This window comes from Carassius gibelio, chromosome A1, assembly GCF_023724105.1.
Source record: "Carassius gibelio isolate Cgi1373 ecotype wild population from Czech Republic chromosome A1, carGib1.2-hapl.c, whole genome shotgun sequence".
In the NCBI taxonomy this organism is placed as follows: domain Eukaryota; kingdom Metazoa; phylum Chordata; class Actinopteri; order Cypriniformes; family Cyprinidae; genus Carassius; species Carassius gibelio.
The window spans coordinates 4,549,070-4,569,872 of NC_068371.1; the positions used below are offsets into that span (position 1 = coordinate 4,549,070).

At 37.3% G+C, this 20,803-nt stretch overlaps 2 protein-coding genes across 4 annotated transcripts; one reads left to right on the top strand and one right to left on the bottom strand.

Moving 5' to 3' along the window:
- Nucleotides 1–2,366: 2,366 nt before the first annotated feature.
- Nucleotides 2,367–7,126, top strand: polr1e (RNA polymerase I subunit E). 3 transcript variants are annotated; one of them, XM_052562263.1, is made up of 12 exons: nt 2,367–2,530; nt 2,801–2,904; nt 3,007–3,083; nt 3,165–3,250; nt 3,687–3,739; nt 4,102–4,246; nt 4,326–4,436; nt 4,529–4,625; nt 5,314–5,444; nt 5,575–5,656; nt 5,763–5,894; nt 6,845–7,126. In XM_052562263.1, the coding sequence occupies exons 1-12, from the start codon at nt 2,518–2,520 to the stop codon at nt 7,008–7,010; spliced, it is 1,197 nt and encodes a 398-aa protein (XP_052418223.1). In that variant the 5' UTR covers nt 2,367–2,517; the 3' UTR covers nt 7,011–7,126. The 3 variants fall into 3 exon arrangements, with proteins under 3 accessions (XP_052418223.1, XP_052418095.1, XP_052418162.1); XM_052562135.1 differs by having other exon boundaries at nt 2,411–2,575; XM_052562202.1 differs by having other exon boundaries at nt 2,463–2,606.
- A 129-nt stretch (nt 7,127–7,255) lies between these two features.
- fbxo10 (F-box protein 10) lies at nt 7,256–20,170 on the bottom strand. The gene is made up of 11 exons (XM_052562022.1): nt 19,745–20,170; nt 17,954–18,572; nt 16,948–17,763; nt 15,579–15,728; nt 15,020–15,156; nt 14,830–14,900; nt 13,090–13,242; nt 11,885–12,214; nt 11,294–11,604; nt 11,025–11,206; nt 7,256–9,327 (listed from the first exon to the last, which is right to left on the bottom strand). The coding sequence occupies exons 2-11, from the start codon at nt 18,542–18,544 to the stop codon at nt 9,150–9,152; spliced, it is 2,919 nt and encodes a 972-aa protein (XP_052417982.1). The 5' UTR covers nt 18,545–18,572; nt 19,745–20,170; the 3' UTR covers nt 7,256–9,149.
- Between the last annotated feature and the right edge of the window lie 633 nt (nt 20,171–20,803).

The window sequence follows — 20,803 nt, forward strand, 5'->3', positions numbered from 1 at the left end:
CAGTCTGAACATGCACATGCTTCTATAGCAGGAACATTCTGCCAAGCGATTCTTCGTTCCTCAGTGTAGGATGTGCCAGTGCTAATACTTAACAAATCCATGTTATCATCCCTTCCACCTTCACATATGAAGAGGTCGCTGTCAGGGCTCCATTCACCCAGCCTATGGACCAAGTTTCCTCTCTGAACAGAGAGGAGGTCACAACTGAACACACTCTGCCCACAGTCATCTCCGGATGTGCCGCTGCTAAGGCTGAACACATCTAGGCAATCAGCATCTTCTGTCTGATTGTAGAAGGTTACAAAACCACAAGAGTTATTTTTATGAGCATGTTGAAGCTTGTACATAACCTTTAAGATTTGAGGATTCATCTGTAAATCGTTTTAAACGGATGTTTTGTTCAAGACACAACTTTATATGTAAAATCTAAATATTTGTTGAATTCAGTAAGAGTACCTGTTCGCCACTAGATGTTGGGGTTTCCTTATACCCTGTGCTAAAGCCTCCTGTTTCATAACCAAACTCTTCAAATTCTGAAAAACACACATAAAGGATGTTATAAGGATTTTTTGTGTACAACAACTCATAAATACTGATTTACAATGTTTGTTTTAGCAGGGTACCACAGTAATTCTGGCAGAAGACTCACCATCAGTTGGCTTGAAACCAGAGGGCCCTGCAGAACACGATGATTCAGGATCGGCCGGCTCTGGGTCTGGCTCTTTTCTGGTCTTGCAACTGAGGGAAGGACGCTTTATAGCCTTCCATGCCCTCTTGAAAAACGAACCGATCCTGTTCTTCATCTTCTTTCTTAGACTGACATGGTTTTCTAAAAAGAAGAAGCATTCACTTAACCTAATAGGGACTGTTTGGATCCTTGTGGATCCTTATAAACTAGTGACTCTCTGATCTATATAAATGTCTCAATTCCCAATGTAATTTGAATCTTACCTGTGCTGTTGTCCACAGAGTCTACAGGTGTCACTCCTATAGACGTAGACTCTGACGTAACTGAAGGCCATGCAGTGTCTACAAAATTGGAGTGGGGGATGAGGGGTGCATTGTGCATTGGAGCACGGTAGATGATTTGGGTTTTACAAGAGGACGTGCTGCTGATGCTCAGCAAATCCAGACTATCATCACTTCCTCTGTTAAGTGTTAATATGCTGCCACAATGCATTTGTGTATTCAGTCTACCAAGAAATCCTCCTTCATCAGAGTGCGATTCAAAGCTGACCACACTCGCCCCTATTTCATCTTCAGATGTGTCACTGCCAAGACTGGACTGCTCTGTGTAATCACCATCATTACTATCATCTATCTCATCATAGACTCTGATGGTGCCTAGATCGAACACATGCAGCCTATTAAAAGCTGCTAACTCAATGGAGAACGTGTCACTTCTGGAGCCATGAAGGCCATCAGGGCCACCTTCACTCTCAGCTGCACTGATCTCAGATGATGTCATCGACATGATGTCCGATGCAGAGCAGTCAAATCCGTAAAGACTGTCTGTAGAATCTGTAAATTCTTTGTGTATGGTTGTTGAATATTATCACACACTAGACTTAGCAAGTCGATTTGTACAAATGTTGTCTATAAATGCGTAAAATGTAGCTAAACGTGCTCCCGCTGTCTCTCTCTCACAGATATGAAGCCAGTTCTGAGCTCTAGGTTGGTGACGTAATGGAATGTTCATGCTGAGATTCAAAAAATGCGAAATTTGAAATACGCGCGGCGCGAGCTACAGGCGCTGGGTTAATTCCACTGATCTCTATATATATATAGGTCAGTGGTTAATTCCATTGATATGTATAATGTTCTCAAAATCATAGAGCAGTGGTTAATTAAGCTAGGTACGCTGTGTGAACGGCCAAATAAATTTCGAATTAAACTACTTAAATCTAGCTTGTGTCTTCACCTTGGTCAGAGAGGGTTATGTTTTTCATGTCTTGTTTAAAAACGAAGTAGGCCTTATTATTATTAGCCTATTATTATTTTAAATTATTAATAAGTTTATACTGGAACAATGTAATACAAATGATACATTATATATATATATATATATATTTAAAAAAAGATTAACCAAGAGTGAAATGTATTCTAACTATAATTTTTATACGCATTACGATTGTCCTTTAGTATCGTTTTTATTTCCACGAACACCATTTTACATTTGTTTAAAATCATGAAACCAAGAACTTGAAACGTTTGTGAACATAATATTAAATTGATCTGTAATTTTGTCAAATTAATCCCCATATTGGCGATAATAAAAATACTTCAAGACTATACTAATCTCTAAAATTCGCGTATTCTTTAAATTAGTTATAAATTAATACATTATGTGATCGAGCCCTCACTTATTCCTCCAATAAGCACCTTCCACTCCTTCCATACGACTTGTGGCGCACATCTCCAGTATTTCCAGGATATACAGATGCAGGAGTTTTCTCAGCCGCCGGGTGTCGCTGTTTGAACAGAGACACGTGTGAACGTCAACCGAGGAAACTGATCATGGCGGCGACATGTGAGTGGGAACCTTGTGAAGAAACTGGACAGGATGCGTTTATTGGTAACTTTTTCACATCCGAAATATCTCAGAGGTATCGGAATATATTTTAGCGTTATTTTGGTGCATTCTTTATTTATTAATCGTACACCTCATCTTTTTGTTTAACGCACCCACGTGGACATACATTGGATACTCAGTCTAACATTCTGTAGGTTAAAGCAGTCGTAATCAGTTGTTTGCAGTGGAGTAATTTCCCTATTTTGCGCCCGATTCTTGTCATTGTAGTTAAATTTTCTAATGGACACGTGAAAAATTCCGAACAGCTGGACTTCCAACTCCTGAAACACGCAGATGGAGTCAATCCCAGAAAGAAAAACAGACGAATTGTGGTAAAAAAAAAAGCATATGCAGACTGAAAACATATTTTATTTTAGGGTATTTATAATGGCTATGTAAGTAAATCTGGTGTATATTTCCTGTTCCCTTGTTAGGTTGCAGAATCAGACAGACTTCCCTATGTTGGGAACAACTTTGGGTCTGGATCATTGCAGTGTAATAACCTGTGCAGGTGACGTCATCAAACCTTTAAAACAATCAAAACAATATTTTTTCTGTCTCTGAATAATGGAGTTGTAATTGTTGTCCACAGGTATTTTGTTGGAGTTTTTGACAAGAGAACTATGCAAATGAAGGTTCATAATGCTCAGCTCTTCAATATGCTGCCTGTTATTCCAGGTAAATTTTGTACATTTATTTTATATATATATTATATGTGTGTGCGTGTATTTGTGTGTGTGAAAACTCATTATAATAACATCAATTATTTCTAATTTGCAATTTATTAATTTACAGTGTAAACATATTATTGTATTATCTCCATAATAATAGTTGTAATTAGTATTTGTTAGGACTTATCTGAATGTACTTTTTTTTTTTTTCTAATTATGATCCACACTAAAATATTTTATCAAATTAAATCTTTAATGAAAGGAAATATCATGGGAATTCTTTAGTTAGAATGTTGGCAAACTCCTCATTTTATTTTCAACAGTAATGTCTACAAATTAAATCATGTACAACAGAGACTGGAGCCGTGTGCATTTAGACTTATGTGGTTAGACAGGATTTTAATGAAAGAGGAGTTCATTCCTAAATCTGTGTTTGTCTGCAGGTGAATCAGAAGTAAATGAAAACACAAAGCAAGCTGATACATACAGAGAAAAGGTGAGCTAAATGCACAGACTGTGTGCTGTTTAAGTCACACTGTAAGACATTTTACATGAACTAACCTTGTCTTGTTATATCTGAAATATTAAAATCAACATGAAACCGAAGTATTTTGTTCCCTATTGTCATGTATTTCTGAGAATAAATGTTTTCGTCTTGAATGAGAAAACAAATGTAAGGAGTGACTCGATTTTGTCCATCTGGAATTGATTGTATTATTGGTGCATATGTCATCAGAGAATAAATGTTCTTTCAAATCTTGCATGTAGATTAGAGATTATGAGGGAGCACAAATTTTTAAAACTGATGCGCACAGTTAAATAATTTATAACAAAATTGTATTTTGTGCCTGGGTACAGGTGGATGCTCTTATTGAAGCGTTCGGGACGACTAAACAGAAGCGCGCTCTGAGCTCCAGGAGACTCAACCAGGTGGGCAACGATACGCTTCAGCAGGCTGTGGCACTGGCCGCCAGAAACATCATCGATCAGAAAGGAGTGGAAGGTAAGTAGCAGAATGGGTTTTCACATTTCATAAGACTGAAATGGATTCATGACACTGGCTCTTTGATTGTGTCTCTAAGCTCTTCATAATGAAGTGGTTGAAACTGAGGCTCAGACAGATACAGCGCACTTCCTTCCTCCATGCAACACTGAGGCAGACAGAGCAGAAGATGTGTACCCCTTTGACCAGTGTATCCTTTTTAGTTCTTTAAATGCTTTCCATGTTTTACCACTCCCCTCCACAGCATTCGTGTGTGTGTTAAGATCCTTAACCTCCTCCTAGTGTTGTCTCCAAATGAGTTTGAAGCCCTGAAGGATGCTGGAGCAAAGATGGCAGCGCTGACCGCTGAAGACCTGCAGAAGATGAGAGCTGAAAACAGGTTTGGAGAACATCATGCCTTTTGGTGTTTTTTTTTTTATCAAAATGCAGAAATACCATGAATAAGATTGAAAATACAGTAATGTAATTTATTCCTGTGATGCAAAGCTGAATTTTTTAGCATCATTATTTCAGTCTTCAGTGTCCCAATCTTTTAGAAATGGTGCTTCAGAAACATTTCTTGTTATCAATGGTTGAAAGCAGTTGTGCTGATTAATATTTTTGTGTAAAAAATAAAAAATGTTTTTACTATGAATGGAAAATTCATAAGAACTTTTTACATTTTTCTTTCATTTACGTCTTTGTCCAAATTAATAACATCTCTGCTGAATAAACCTATTAATTTCTTATATTTGAAAACAATTATTAATACAGTTTATTTCTAATTTAAGTAAAAGTATAGAAATGAAAACAAACGTTTTATTACAGTTACTATTATTCCATGAGCATCGTCAGTAATCTAGAAATATCAGGTAATAAAATAGTGATTTCCAGCTCCTTTTAAAGGTCCTGAAAGTAAAAGCGTACTTTACTTTTTTTAAATTTTTTTTTATCTTGGAAATGGGTGGAAAGCCTGTCATGAAAATGACAGACAAAATAAAACTGGTTTGGGAAGTCATTCTAGAAGCCATTTTTGGATCATTTTTAGCTCCAGATGGGTTCTAAATTCGTCCAGTTGTGTTCTCTAGTCCTCAGATTGTTCTTAGACATCTTGAATCACTTCCTAAAGAGGAAGCAGCTCGCGACCGACAGTCTCGTTGTGTCTGGTACCTGTCCTTCCTCATCAAAGCCTCGCAACAGAGACGTCTCTCCTTCAAATGTGAGTGAGTGTTAAAGAATAGATAATATTAGTTAAAATGGGAGAAGTGTATTGATTCCAAATGTTCTCATTTTATATGGCCATTGGGGTTTTTAACCTTTCAATAAATTAATTTTTCACTCATCTGAAGTTGGTAGTGAGGATGGATGTCCCCGAATCATCATCAACAAAGTGCTGAAGGATTTTACCGTGGAGAGTTTCCACAACGGCAGGTGTGTTTCCTCCGAACGACGCACAGTCCTGCAGCCTGTTCTGACTTCATTTTGGTTTTGATCTTTATCAAATCTCTGAATAAGCAGTGTATAAATGTCTCGACAGCCTCAGGAACACGGTGTCGTCGTCCATGCGGATGAAACTGGCTGCTCACTGTTTAGCTTTACTGCTGCACATGAGCGATCAGACGGCTAACCTTACGCTCCTGCACAGAGACATGGGCATCAGCGATGTCAAGTAAGTCAGATGCATTATTTTACACCTTAATTGTGAAACTGGATATTGAGTTTTATTTCTTGTGATGGTCTAAAACTGTGGTTCTCAACCAGAGGGGCGGAGCAAACTTCCAGTGGGTCCCCAATAAGTATTAAATGATTAAAATTACTATATTAAAGGATTCTTGGAAAACTTTACAATGTTTACAACTAGAGGTGCACCGATGTATCGGCCAATAAAAGCAATTTATTCCACAATCGGCCATCAGGGCTTATTATTATTATTCTGAATAATCAGCTCTTGGTATCGGCAGAGACATTCAGTTTCAGTGCATCTCTATTTACAACACTTTACAAGGTTCCATTGATTGACTTTAGTTAATGCATTATCTAACTATAAGCAATATATTGTAGTGTTTCACAATTTAATAATCTTTGTTAATGTTGTTATAGTTTGTTTGCTCAGGTCCATTAAATATTACTTACAGATTTAATTGTACTTTTGATTTAAGTAATGTATTAGTAAATGTTAACGTTAACAATGCTTTAGAAATATTCTTAAGGTTAGCTAATAGTAATAAATAGAAGCTTATTTTAAATTCTTACCTTAATCTACATGAAACTGAAAATGCATAAAGTATATAATCTCAGGGTGTTTACATGACAATGTACTAAAAATGGAAAAGTTTAGCATTTTTGAAAAACTTCACATACAGATGACATCATTGTAAAAACTTTACTTTATGAAGGAAAACAATGCAACTGCACATGTATTTAATGAACTAAGACACTTACCTAAATGAACAGCCAAACTGAATAAAGTGTTCTGCTTTTAGTTGAAAACTAACTGTTGTGTAAATGGCCCCTTTAGATAGGAGAGCCTTCGAATGTTATGAACAAAAGGAGGCTGTGGAGTTAAAAAAGGTGGAGAGTCACTGCTGTTATCCTTACTTTGACACTGTTTGTGTGCAGAATGTTGGAGGTGGCCAAGGCCATGGGGCTGACCCTGTGCCGTCAGTCTGCCCACAGCAGAGAAGAGGCCGGGACACACGATGAGTACAGGATGGTCTCTCTGGTGCTTCCACTGGTGCATTACGAACGCCGAATGGAACGCAGGAAACGCAAGAGGATGAACTGAGCTGTGGCCAGCAGTATGTTTCTAAGCTGTGTGTGAACCGGCTGTAACTGCATGTTACATTTACTGTCATCTTGTAACATTGAATAAAAAATAAACTATTATTCAGTTAACTGAGATTGGAATTGCCTGTGTTCTGAAGTTGTCGTTTTTTTTCTCGTATACTTGACAAGGACGGTTTTTCTTGTGAATGGAATGAAATCCATATCTTAACAGTATCCTCAGACAAAAATACAGAAATTAGGCAATTTGCTACAATAGTGATTATATTTGTACTGCACAACAAGTATAAAAACCATACTGTAAAAATAGGCACATTTTAGAAGATACATATTGCACTTTATAAATCAAACCAGCAGTTAGTATGAAAACATTACAAAAATAATAACAGCGTGCTGTAAATCTAACATAAGATGGCTATCTTTCGATAAATAATTACTAGTATTCTGGGATGAAATCATATTACAATATCCCTAATTTTAGTGATGGGCTATGTTCCTAATGGCATACTTTCATACTATTTCTGCAGTATGTATTCTGTGTTAATGTTCAGGATGCCCAATCAGTATTTACACTTTTCTTTTTTACTGCAAAATAACCTTGAATATTGAAGTTGACACCTCACATGCCATGAGATCATATGACAACAGTGTTACCGGATTCAGAATGACACCTACTGATTTAGCATCTTTAAAAAAGAAAAGGCAATTTACAATATATACTGTGCAATATTCAGTAAATAGTGAGCTAGTATTCCATTCTGAACACAGCCGAGGTCTCTTTAAGAAATCCAACCAGTTTCAAGCCCTGTGACTACTTTAGGATAACTACCTGAAGTTACAATTCATCACTAGTCTCTTTAATTTCTTACCTACAAAGGTTTTTGACATTATAGTATGGTTCAAAAGGGTTTTCATATGGTTGTATTTAGCGGTAAACCGGTGATAATCTTGCTTCTTGTCTCCAATAGTAAAAAGCCAATCATAGCGGCCATTGCATATCATGTCAGTAAAGCTCAACACTGCTATACAGTTCAGAATAAATGATAGGCCTATTAAATCAGTGCCTGTGAAATCACATTTAAAGGGATAGTTATTACTTAACACAAAAAAATATTGTCATTATTTTCTCACTCTCACGTTGTTCCAAATCTGTATGTATGTAAAAACACAAAAGAAGATATTTTGAAGCATGTTGACATCCAAACCCTTTCGGTTCTCATCAACCTTTGTTGATTTTTTTTTTTATCTTCTTTTGTGTTCCACAGAAAACTCACTGGTTTAGAATGACATGAGGGTACTGACGACAACATATTTAGGTCAGACTATTCCTTTAGGGTGTTTAAATTGTATTTTTTCTTAAAAAAAAAATCTTCAAACCTTTCTATTCAGCCAGTTTGGGCTGGACTGCCATGTCACACAAGAACAAAACCCTTCAATAATGTGCTCATGTAAAGTTGAATTGCCGCTTGATGTAATGCAACAGATTCTGCCAGCTCATGATTAGCTGCTTTATTCTTGTCCATTACAGAATCTCAGCAGGACTACAATTCCTGCTGTGCACTGAATTTGTTTGTCTTCTATTTTCAGCACTGGTTCTGGTCTTTTGGGAAAAGAGAGAGTGTAAGCCACGTGACATGTCTCTCTCTTCTACTTCCCTTGAGTCCCTTTCTCCCTCCTGACTTTGTGTGAATGTCTGAAATGATAATAACAGCCTCTAGGTTGACTGGACAATTAAATCCATGCGTCTTATTGATTCACAGAAGATTTTGTTGAATAGAAGCTTGATTTGAATCACTTCCAGAAATAGTTTTGTCTCAGTAAATTGCCCTGTTTACTGGGCTTTCAGCTGGATTGGTAGCCAAACAGACTTCAGGTACGTGATAAAATACTCCAGTAAGTTGCTCAGAAACACTGATCCCAGACCAGCTTCACTTCCATTTTGAGTGAGTGGGATGATTCATTTCAGATCGAAAAAGTGCATTTGAACTGCAGGTGCTTGAAGCTTGATTTTCCGTCATCCAACCCACATGTCGAAGCAGGGCCTAGACCTCTTCTATCTCCTTCTTCACCCGGGGTTATCACATTGTGGGGACTTTTGATGAATTTCCATGTGATGATGTTGAGCCGGGAACTACGTACCTCATAAAATCGAGCAGAAGATGCTGCCATTATTATGGCAACCACTTTCTACAGAGGCAGTGATTCTGTTTGTCACGGTGATGGCAAGGTGAGCAGGAAGTGTGGATGGGGTGACGCTAGAAGGGTTGCTACTGTGGGGACGAGGAGGTGGGTTTTCCAAAGCCCAAAGTGCTTGTGATCTAGAACAGAAATAATAATAAAGGTCAAATATATTATGCCATATATTATTAGTGATGACCAGAAACCGGATGTATTCGGAGGGCCAAAACTTTTGACCAAAATGATGACACATAATTAGCGCCTCTCTGAGATACAACTGGTAAACATGGCCCCTGTGGAGATTATCGATTTCACATTTTCAATTAATATATAATTTTCATTTCGATAAACCAAGATCTCGTTTTCAGTTGATGAGTGAACAAAACTTAAAGGGTTAGTTCATCCAAAAATGAAAAGTATGTCATTAATGACTAGGGTTGGGTACTGAAACCTGGTGCCAATACAGCACTGGTACCTATGGAACCAACCGAATAAGAGCGCAGATTTCGGTGCCTCTTACATGCCTGAGCGATAGATTGAAATGTGTGTCCTTGTTCTCCGAAATGTATGCAAGAAGCATGGGCGTCGCTAGGCTTTTTTAGCAGGGCTATAGCATTTAGCTCCATAAACTGTACACAAACTGTACACAAAGTCGCGATCGCTTCAGAGTCAGTCCACTTAAATAACAGACAGTGACAGACAGCACTCATTTGAACTAAATATCAGGAGTAATTGACAGAGATACAGTAGAAACATTATGTGTGGTTTTGTATTAAATAATGACCCAGATCATGAAATACATTTATTAGCCTTAGAGTAAGGGAAGCTTGGGAAATGAGAGCATCCAATGAGTGTGTGAATGCTATGGATTTATTTTAAATCTTTTTAATGTTCTTTAATGTTATCCTTTTTAGGCTTTATTTATTTATTTATTTTTATAGAAGTATCGGTTCAGGCACCGTTTAGGCACCAGTACCGTTTTAGAAGTATCGAAATGGCACCGGTATCGAATAAAACCCAATCGATACCCAACCCCATCAATGAATGTCGTTCCAAACCCGTAACACCTCCGATCATCTTCTGAACAAAGTTTAAGATATTTTAGATTTAGTCCGAAAGCTCTCTGACCCTCCATTGAAAACGTATGTATGGTATACTGTCCAAGATAGAATTTGTTGAAGCATAGAAAACGTGCTCACAACAGACACGGAAGAGAAGACAATGCTGAATAAAGTCGTAATCTTTGTTATTTTTGGACCAAAATGTATTTTCGATGATTCAAAAACTTCTAACCAACCCTCTGATGTCACATGGACTACTTTGATGATGTTTTTCTTACCTTTCTGGACATGGACAGTATACCGTACACACAGCTTCAATGGAGGGACAGAGCTCTCGGACTAAATCTAAAATATCTTAAACTGTGTTTTGAAGATGAACGAATGTCTTACGGGTTTGGAACAACATGATTTGGATGAACTAACCCTTTATTAGAACCCATTAGAGTTCATAGCTTGTTAGGCAGCAACAAAAAATAACTCAAGAAGCAAAATATATGCACTATAACATATTTATATTTTTTAACCTCTCATCTTCATTATTTAATGTATGTTTGAATAAATCTCCCATGATGACTAGTTTTTCTTACAGTCACCATTCAAGTGTTTATTAAATAAATTTAATTAAATAATTGATTATTAAATAAACTATTGTCTGTTACAGCTTTCTCGTTCAGCAAAAATGACATTAGTTTCAGAACTGTAGATATATGAAACTGCTTCTAGACTGCATACAGTATATAGAGTTTTTCTGCCGGTCACATGTGAGTGTGTCTAACCTGGGTGTGAGCAGAGAGTTGTTAAGTACAACACACTCCAGATTCTGTGCGTTTGTCCGTATAGGGGTTTTAGTACTTGTGGGGTGGCCTTGATAAACCAGGTTTTCCTGAACCACACCTCGGACCCGCTCCTTGACAGAAATCCCATAACCCTGCAACGCCTGAACACGATTCCTCAAAACCTGCAGAATACAGGCAAATACTGGTCATTAAAAAAAAAAAACATGTGACATTTTTCAAACATGTGACAGAAATTGAAGCAAACTCACTTTAACATCTGCATTGTCCATCACTCGAATTCCAACAGCATTATTTCCGACCACATCATTTTCCACAATCAGCCCATCGCCTCGAAAGCAGACACCGTGACAGTTATTGGCATAAACCCCATTGCCGCGGAGCTCGACTCGACACTCTCCGTCCACAGTCACTCCCGTCCAGCCGTTACAGAGGACACAGTTTCCAACTAAACGTGTTAGCTGAGCGCTCTGAATGACAGACACGCCGGCTCCCGTGTTATTCTTCACCATGTTGGCCACCACGTTCAGAGGCTCACTGCTCTTCACATACACTCCAACAGCTGGAGAGACAGAGAAGAAGAAGAAGAAAGGAGACAGAAATGGGTGAGATGTCAATCCATATCCATAGTAATCAGATTCACACCAAGTCATTTGCTTGATGCAAAAATCTGAAAATGCTAATGTTGTCATCATCACTAACTGGTGACTAATGACTGATTGTTAACAGCATGTTCAAACTGCATGCGTTTCAATCAGCAGCAAAGTTACAATCCAACTTCTGCGTATCTCATCAGCCTCCCTGATGAGGTAAAAGAGATATGATATTTAACAGCAACTCACCTCCGTTGTGGCTAATGCAGTTGTTTTCCACTAGAGCCACTGTGATTGGCCGGCGGGAGGAAAAGCGTTCATCTTCGCTATCGATATCACTTTCCCATGCCATCAGTTCTCCTTCCTCATTGAAGTTCTCCGGCCCTCCTCTGTCCCTCTCTCCAACCCCTATTCCTCTCTCTCTTTCCTGTAAAGAGCGATATCCCTCTCGTCCCACGGCAGAATCTGTGTCCTTCCGACAGAATACTGCTAACCCATACATGCGGTTATGGGTAATATGGTTTCCAATGAGCTGAGGTAGACTAGATGACATTACCCATACTCCACAGCCTCTGTTGCCTACAAAATGCCACACAATTACACAATATCATGACAAATAACTTCTTTGTTACACCTTAAGAACTTTGACTTTTTTTCTCAAAATATTATTACTTTAAACACATTATTTTCTAAATGCTTTCATCACTTGTCAAAGGTTTATTATTAGATCATTCTCAAAAAATCAATTCAGTTTAATTCTCATAATTGCATTCTACTTTCTGAAATACAGTTGATAATCGTAAAATTAATCAAAAAAATTATTTTTCTACTTTATACAGCATTATCTTTGCTAATGCTGTATAAAGTAGAAAAATAAAAATTTTGATTAATTTTGACTGAAAGTAGAATGCAACAATATGAAATTATTTCATTAAATAAACGTAAATGTAATGACCCAAAAAAAAATACAAAAAAATCTTTTTTTTTCTTACATTAATACAGCAATGTTGCACAGTTGTAAATTTGACTATCTTCTTAAAATAATATTACTTTAATCTTGTAAATGTTACCACTTTACTCTAAAAAAAAAATTATAACAGTGTAGTTTGCTACTAAAACACACCTAAATATACTCTTTATTCTGATGTTTTTTGTCATAATCACCCTCACATTTTTTTAATTAGTTGGTTTGTGTGTTAGTTCAAATGTCTAAATACTGCACACCAAACATCCTACATGTTTTGACTCGATATGTCAAACAGATATTATATTTGTCACACTGAATTTTCCCTTTCAATGCAGATAGGAAATTTCTTCTCACTTGAAAATTGTTGCCTAGCACCTGACCATGCACATAACTACTTTCTATAGCAAACGCACTGGCAACAGACTGAAACAAATACATGACAATATCTGCCTAAATGTACAAATATGACAAACTATACAGTACAGACCGTATATGTGGTTGCCTTCAATGAGGCCCCTCCCTCGCTCTCCCACCACCACTCCGTCTGAGAAGCCGTAACAGATGAAGTTATTGCGCAGGACTGGATCACCTCCTCGACGGATGTCAGCACCACCCCACTGATTCTGCCTAATAACATTCTCTAGAAGAGGCGAGAGATGTAAAGAAGCGCTTAAAATGGATTTAGTGTAACTTAACTGCGCTGTTTCAAGAGCATGAGGAAACACTTGAAAAGGGCACAGTTTACTGTGCTTGAAGTACAGTAGAAATGTGAATAATTAAAGAAAAACCAAGAGAGATCGTACTAAATGCATGTTATTTTTTATTTAGTCCTGTCCTGAGTAGGTTATTGTAAATAAAAGATGTTTACATTTAGTCCAAAAGACAAAAAAATTGCTGAAATTATTAAAATAACCCCATTCAAAAGTTTGGGAACCCTTGGTTGTTAATACTGTGTGTTGTTACCTGATGATCCTCGACTGTCTTTCTGTTTTGTGATGGTTGTGCATGAGTCTCTTTTTTGTTCTGAACAGTTAAACTGAGAACTGTTCTTCAGAAAAATCTTTAAGATCCTGCAGATTCTTCAGTTTTCCAGCATCTTTGCATATTTGAACCCTTTCCAGCAGTGACTGTATGATTTTGATATACATCTTTTCACACTGAGGTCAATTAAGGGATTCAAACACAACTATTAAAAAAGGTTCAAATGGTCACGGATGTTCCAGAAGGAAACACGATGCATTAAGAGCTGGGGGGTGAAAACTTTTGGAATTTGAAGATCAAGGTACTTAATTATAAGTTTATTAATATTTGTACTTAATTTGTGTAAAATACAAGTAGTGTTGTCAAAAGACCAGGTACTTTGTACCGAGTCGGTACTAAAAAAAATTAAAAAGTGATGGTACCAGGTTTCTTTAAGTACCGGTGGTACCGAGTACCCGGACAACTCGGTTCTTGATGCATACAACACTATGATTTCCGCAAAATCAAATGTATGTGATACTACCACTACTGTTGAAAAAATGTATAAAACTTTTTTTTTTTTAAAGAAATAAATCACACAATATTTCTTTCATGTTTTAATTTAATAGCAAATCCCCTTTATTTACCCCCCACAAAATGTTTATATTTCATTAATTAAAAGACATTACATTTGGGTGAAACTTGTTTACTGTTTTTCATAATTATATTACTTGTAGAAAAACTTTAAACGCAATTGCAAATAAGTATAAAGAACGGCATTGGTTTTATTTTTTGTGATAAAAACGTTTTTTTTTTTTTTTAATTAGCATATTTTTGTGTTTTGCTTTGGTACCGAAATTGGCACAGAGAAGTGTGGATTTTCACTGGTATCGGTACCGAATACTGAAATTTTGGTATAGTGACAACACTACATACAAGTATCTTCTGTTGCTTACAGAGGGAAGAACTAAATGGAAAAAAATTATATTGCAACAAAATAAGAAAAAGTTGGCCATCTTTCATCATGTTCAAAAGTTTTCACCCCCCCAACTCTTGTCTTTTTTTTGTCTTGTGCGCTAAATGTAAACATCTTTTATGTACAATATCTTACTCAGGACAGTACTAAATAAAAAATAACATGCATTTAGTATGATCTCTCTTATTTTTTTTAAATGATTCACATTTTCACAGATTCTGCAAGGGGTGCCCAAACGTTCGAGCCCCACTGTACATGGCAAATAGTAAATGGTACTGCAGTCAAACGGACCAGTGATCAGTCCTCTTCCATTCTCATTTACGGCAATTCCTGCAGCTAGGCCCTGGAAAATGTGATTTCCACTGTCACCCAGAGAGAACAGAAACATAAATCATATTAGTTTCATGATAACAACAACTATATCTAATTTTGTTCTTGTTTTCCTGTTTTATTTGAATAAAACACAATAACCCCTGCATACCTGACAACAGGATTGCCATTAAACAGAATGTACACGCCAGCTTCCTTGTTGCCATAGATTTGGTTGCTGCGGATAGAACCTTTTCCGTTGCCCAGGACAACGATCCCGGAACGCAAGCCACTGTGGATTCTATTACACTGTAACCAGGAAAAAAGAAAAGGAAAGAAAAAAACAGAATGTACCACAGAAAATGGAAATTCCAATATATTTTCTAGACTTCTTTCCAAAGTACAGGTTCTTCTGATTACACTACAGAAAATGTTTGCATTTTTTCTTTTGTTTTCCATTAAATATACACTACCTTAAAACAACAGTAATTTATTTAAAAGCAAACCTGTGTAAGATATCTATACATCTTTCACACTTTATCTTAAGGTCCAATTCTCATTATTAACTAACTATTAACTCTGACCTTTGCCTCAAACTCCTGATTTGCTGCTTATTAATAGTTTTGGGGTAGGAGTAAGGGATCTAAAACACAGTCATGCAGAAAAAGGCATTCATATGTGCTTTATAAGTATTTTTTTCTTCTGTGCAGAATGCTAAAAGAAATGTGTACCAGTATGATAGGATTAGCCCCTTTGCGGATGTCTAGTCCCGCTTCTCCATTGGAATGAATGTTGTTCTCAGCAATGAGACCTTGAGCAGAGAGTCGCAGGAACACACCAGACGCCTTGCACCCACACACTTCATTACGCAACATCACCATCTATACAGAAAAAAAGATACCCAGTATATCAAACAGAGACATGAAAAGAAGATAAAAGAGACAGGATGATCAGAAACATGTGCAATCATAGAAAATATTTCACAACATTGTGTTGTTATTCTGCTGTGTCATTTTTGTGCTACCAGCTGCGTTAAATGGCATTAAAAAGTGAGATGATAATAGGGTGTTGTGGGTAATAGTTAGGGTGTCGCTACACAGTTACTAAAGTGTTTTAGTGGTTCATGTGTTTTACCATGCAGTTGCTAGGGTGTTCAAAGTGGTTGCTATGTGGTTGTTTACTAGCAGAAGCCAAAAGAGCCCACTCAAAGTCAGGGTTTTTCACTGTTTTAAGAGAAAATTCTAATTCAGATCGCTTCTCAACAACCTTGTTGTTGTACGCTTTAAAAAAACTGCAGTATAAACTGTGCGGGTGAAGTTATGTATTACAACATTGGTTTATGGGTCAATCATATCCAGATTAAATTATAAGTTTGAGGTGCACGATATTTAAACTCTGGCTGATACCAATAAGGTAAAAAATAAAATGTCATTCTATGGCCAATAACAAAATAATGGCAAATGTAAAAAAAAAAGAAAAAAATTATATATATATATATATATATATATATATATATATATATATATATATATATATATATATATATATATATATATATATATATATATATTAACATTAAAACACTAAAATGAAAAAAAAAATAATCATTTTAAATGCTACAACTGAATTTGTACAGTATAGGGATGAGTGTTAATTTTGACATTTGCTAAAGATTAAATTAAACAGTGTTAGGTTTAGGTTAAAAATAAATAAATATTCTTGAATTTGGTCAATTTTTTAAGATTTACTTCCAGCGAGTGCTAGATGGTGGAAAAGTTAATATGATTGTACAAACAATAAATAAATAAAAAGGGTGGAAATAAGCATGCATAAGTAAATACACAATATAAACCAAAACGTTGAAATAAAATAAAAATTCACAAATTCTGGCTAACTGATACTGATATATTGTGCATCTCTAAAAGCAGAATTGCAGTATTGTTACTTTTTGGCCACAACAGCCAACTATAGGCTTACTATATAGTATATAATATATTACAATATACTATATACTATTATAGTTGTCTCTACACACTAAACTTGGAAATGGTAACTACACACATTAGCTTTAAAGGGAATTAAGCTGTGGGTTTTACTCACTTTGGCATTCTGGATGCAGCGCACTGCATAGTTGAGACCCCTGAACACATTGGCCTCCAGTCGAGCTTGACCATGATTGCACAGGTGAACACCACCTTTTCCATCACGCAGCAGACAGCGGCGCAGCAGACAGCCTTGAACCGATGCAGCCAAATCCCTCGCCTCTGTATCTCTCTGTAGCTCTGCAGGCAGACTCAACAGCGCAGGAAAGGCAGAAGAATCGGGCATATCCGCTTCCGAGAGATGCGCTAGTCCGTGTTGGTCATATGAAAGTTTTAAGCATGTGCTTTTCTCGCCGTCTTGCTCGTCGTCTTCCTCACTTGACACACTCGATGTTTCAATGCCATCCTCCTCAATCATTGTACCATCCTGAGCTGGAAGGAGGCTGTCTCTACATTTCTGTTTTGCCCAGTTTGTTTCCCAATCTTCTTCCTGTTTACTCCAGTCCGCCATTGTGTTTACTCCTTCCAAGGGTTTGTTTCCATGATTACCAGCACCCATAGTGTCTTTTCCACTCTGATTTGATATTTCAGTAGACCCATTACTAGTCATCACGGTGAAGGTCTTGGCCAAAGCGACCAGGTGTTTGAAGGCCCAGTTGCGTTCAGAGACCGGAGCACCTTCCACAGTGACAGAGGCAGAATCTCCCCCTGAGAATTCACAACTGTCCATTAAACTGATGGCCACCCCCAGGAAATGGGCTGAGCTGCCCTGGGCGAAGGAGCAGAAACGAGCCTGACACGTCCCTGGACCCCGGATGTGAATCTGACAGCCCTCAAAGTTACAGTTGTCCAACTGGACATGACCAGAAGACGTCTAAGAAAGAGAGAAAATATTTCAGCACTGTAGAAAAACTGCCAGTGTCTCAGTAAGAATCTGATTACGTTAATACCATTTAAAATTGCTTCAATAACCATTTACTGACACAGTTATCCATATAAAGAATGAAAGAGATAGATAGACAGACAGACACAGAATGGATGGATGGATGACAGATCAGCCTCACCTTATAAACGACAGGTGTAAACCACGCTGGCATGAACACCAGATTGCACAGCCTCGCCGTCGGACACTGTTGATCAAAGCTCACTAATAACGACACATCCCCCAGCTTGCCCATTCCTACAATCTCCACAGGCACCTTGAGGGACACCTCCACCTGTTCCTCATACACACCCGCGTGGAGCACCAACTTATCGTACGGCCCTGCAGCAGCCAGCGCTCCCCTGAGAGTCTCATAGCCGCCTCCTGCCACGGTCCCAACATGCCAAACCCTGCGGTCTTTCCTCCGGCGGAAAAGATGGAGGCAGGCAGACGAGTGGAGGTCCGAGCCGTTCTGGGTCCAGGTACGGCTGGCAAGAGCATGCTGATGGAGAGCCTCTCTCCAGGAGACCGGGGGCAGGTGGGGGCGACGGGGCCAATTTGGGTGACGACATTCAGGGCATCCTAGACAGAGCTGGCGCCAACGTGTGCTGTCCAAACTCAAAATGAGTTCCCGCCAGGCTCTGCACACCAGACAGCATCGACCCAGATCTGGCAGAGGCAGGTATGCTAGAATGAGGCGCCAAAGCTCGACAGGCAGACCTCCCACCTCCATATCTGTCAGCAGCACCACGCCACCTCACCTGGGCAGATCCCCGAGGTGTAAACAGACAAAAAGTATTTGTTAAATAAAATGATAAATATCTTTAGAATTTTTTTTCTCAAGAACAATTGACTGGACTAGAATCTGTTTAGTGCATGATAAGTCATCAGTATTTTTGGTCTGTTTTTCCAGAAGAAAAAGACTGCAATTTTAAACCCATATACACTACCATTTTGGGTAATATTTGGGCTCAATAAAAAAAATTCTGATGTTTTTGAAGGCAAGGCAGTGAAAAGAATACTGGGAAAGATTATTATAATTTAATTTTTTATGTAATTTATTCCTGTGATCCAAAGCTGAATTTTCCACAGGCAATTTTCTCCATTCTTCTGTGTCACATCACCCTTTAAAAAAATAATTCTAATATGATGATTTGGCGCTCAATAAACTTTTATTATTATTATCAATGTTGAAAATAGCTGTGCTGCTTAATAATTTTGTGAAAATGTTTACATTCTTTTAAAATATAAAGTTCAAAAGAAAAGCATTTGTTAGAAATTTTACTAATCTCAAAGTTTTGAATTGTAGTGTATTTGATGTGTATTTTTCAAATCAGTTCATTTTTTCAACATTGCATATAAAAAGTTAGCTCTAATTTTCATTTCATGTAATGATTTGAAATATTTTGGGTCACATATAATTTACAGATTTACAATGATATTTAAGACTTCATAATATGCAGAAAGGTCAATTTCATATATATATATATATATATATATATATATATAATTTCATAATTATACAGTATATACTGTATACACACACACACACACACATTTTTTTTTTTTTTGTTAGATTCAGTCTACAAATCATATTAACAATACACGAAAAGAGCATCGTATCATATTGACACTATTTGCAATAACATGAACATGCAGTGCTATCATATTTTATATATTGCAAAGAGACAGTACAGATTCACAGTGCCACGATCTGCATGCACGCAACAACAACAAAGCCAAACAGGACGCAATACGAGCATGCAAAGAAAACAGTCACGAGTGCATTCGGCTGAAGTTCAAAGGAAAGGAAAATATGGCAAAGAAAAATAGCACATCAATCGATTCTGCAGCAACTTCGTATCTGCGTGACAACAACGAAAGGTTACAATGTTGCCATCTGATTCGGCGCAATAAAAACAAACGAGCCTACCTCTGACAGTACTGCTTTCAGCCAGCATTTTATCAGACGTATAGCTCATCACGGCCGTTGTTGTCTCGGGTTACAAGCAGAAACCAAACACTCATCCGGTGAAAACCTCGCATTTCTTGGTATTTTGCTTGCTTTCGAAGGCGTGGAAAAAAGGGTTCACGTAGGCTACTTTCATTCAGGAGGCGGGGAATGTTCTACAACGACATCGACAAGTTTCCCCCCTTGTCTGACACAGTCGTTAAGCAACATAGCCTGTACTGTGCATTAATACACTTGATAATATTAAGCTTTGGACCCCAAACCCTCCCCTCTGCCTGCCTCCTTTGCAGGCGCGCGCGCATCATTTGTTTTTGACGATCAAAACCACACACCGATGATGTCGTGGGGAAAAAATCTCGTGTCTTGTGATTAGACTTGCAGAATACAACACCACCCTGCCTGAATAGCGTATTTTTATCTATTTATAGGAAACTACGTTAGACTTGTAGGGGCTCTCAGATGATTAGTGTATTAGTGTTATTTTTTAAGTTTTCTACACTTCCACGTTTGTTAAAAATTCGGCAAATAAACACTGTCCTAAATGTATTTCACAAGTGAAATTATCTTATTAAATATCTCCAATTACTGAATGCACAGGAAATGAAATACGTTTCTCATTCAAATTAAAAGTCCTTGTCCGTTTGAGGTGCGTTGCAGTAAATCTCGACATAATTTGTTGTTTTTAAAAGAATTTTGATAAAAATGTGAGTGAACTGCACATTTTATGAGTACAATAAAAGTTACAGAAATGAAAAATTTGGGGGGATAAAACTTTAACAAAATTAAACAACGAGAACATGAATAGCTTAGTCATAGACCAGTGTTCTGCTTTGTTCTACAACGTAAATTACATACAATTAAATATTAATTTTATTTCTCTTAAAGACAGATGTAAAGAAAATTAGCAAATGTGCATAATTTTAGAAAGGTCATTAAGTAAAAGTCACACAAAGCCACAGTTCTGGCTGTTTTCAGATTTTTTGAAATTGTATTATTATTATTATTATTTTATTATTGTTG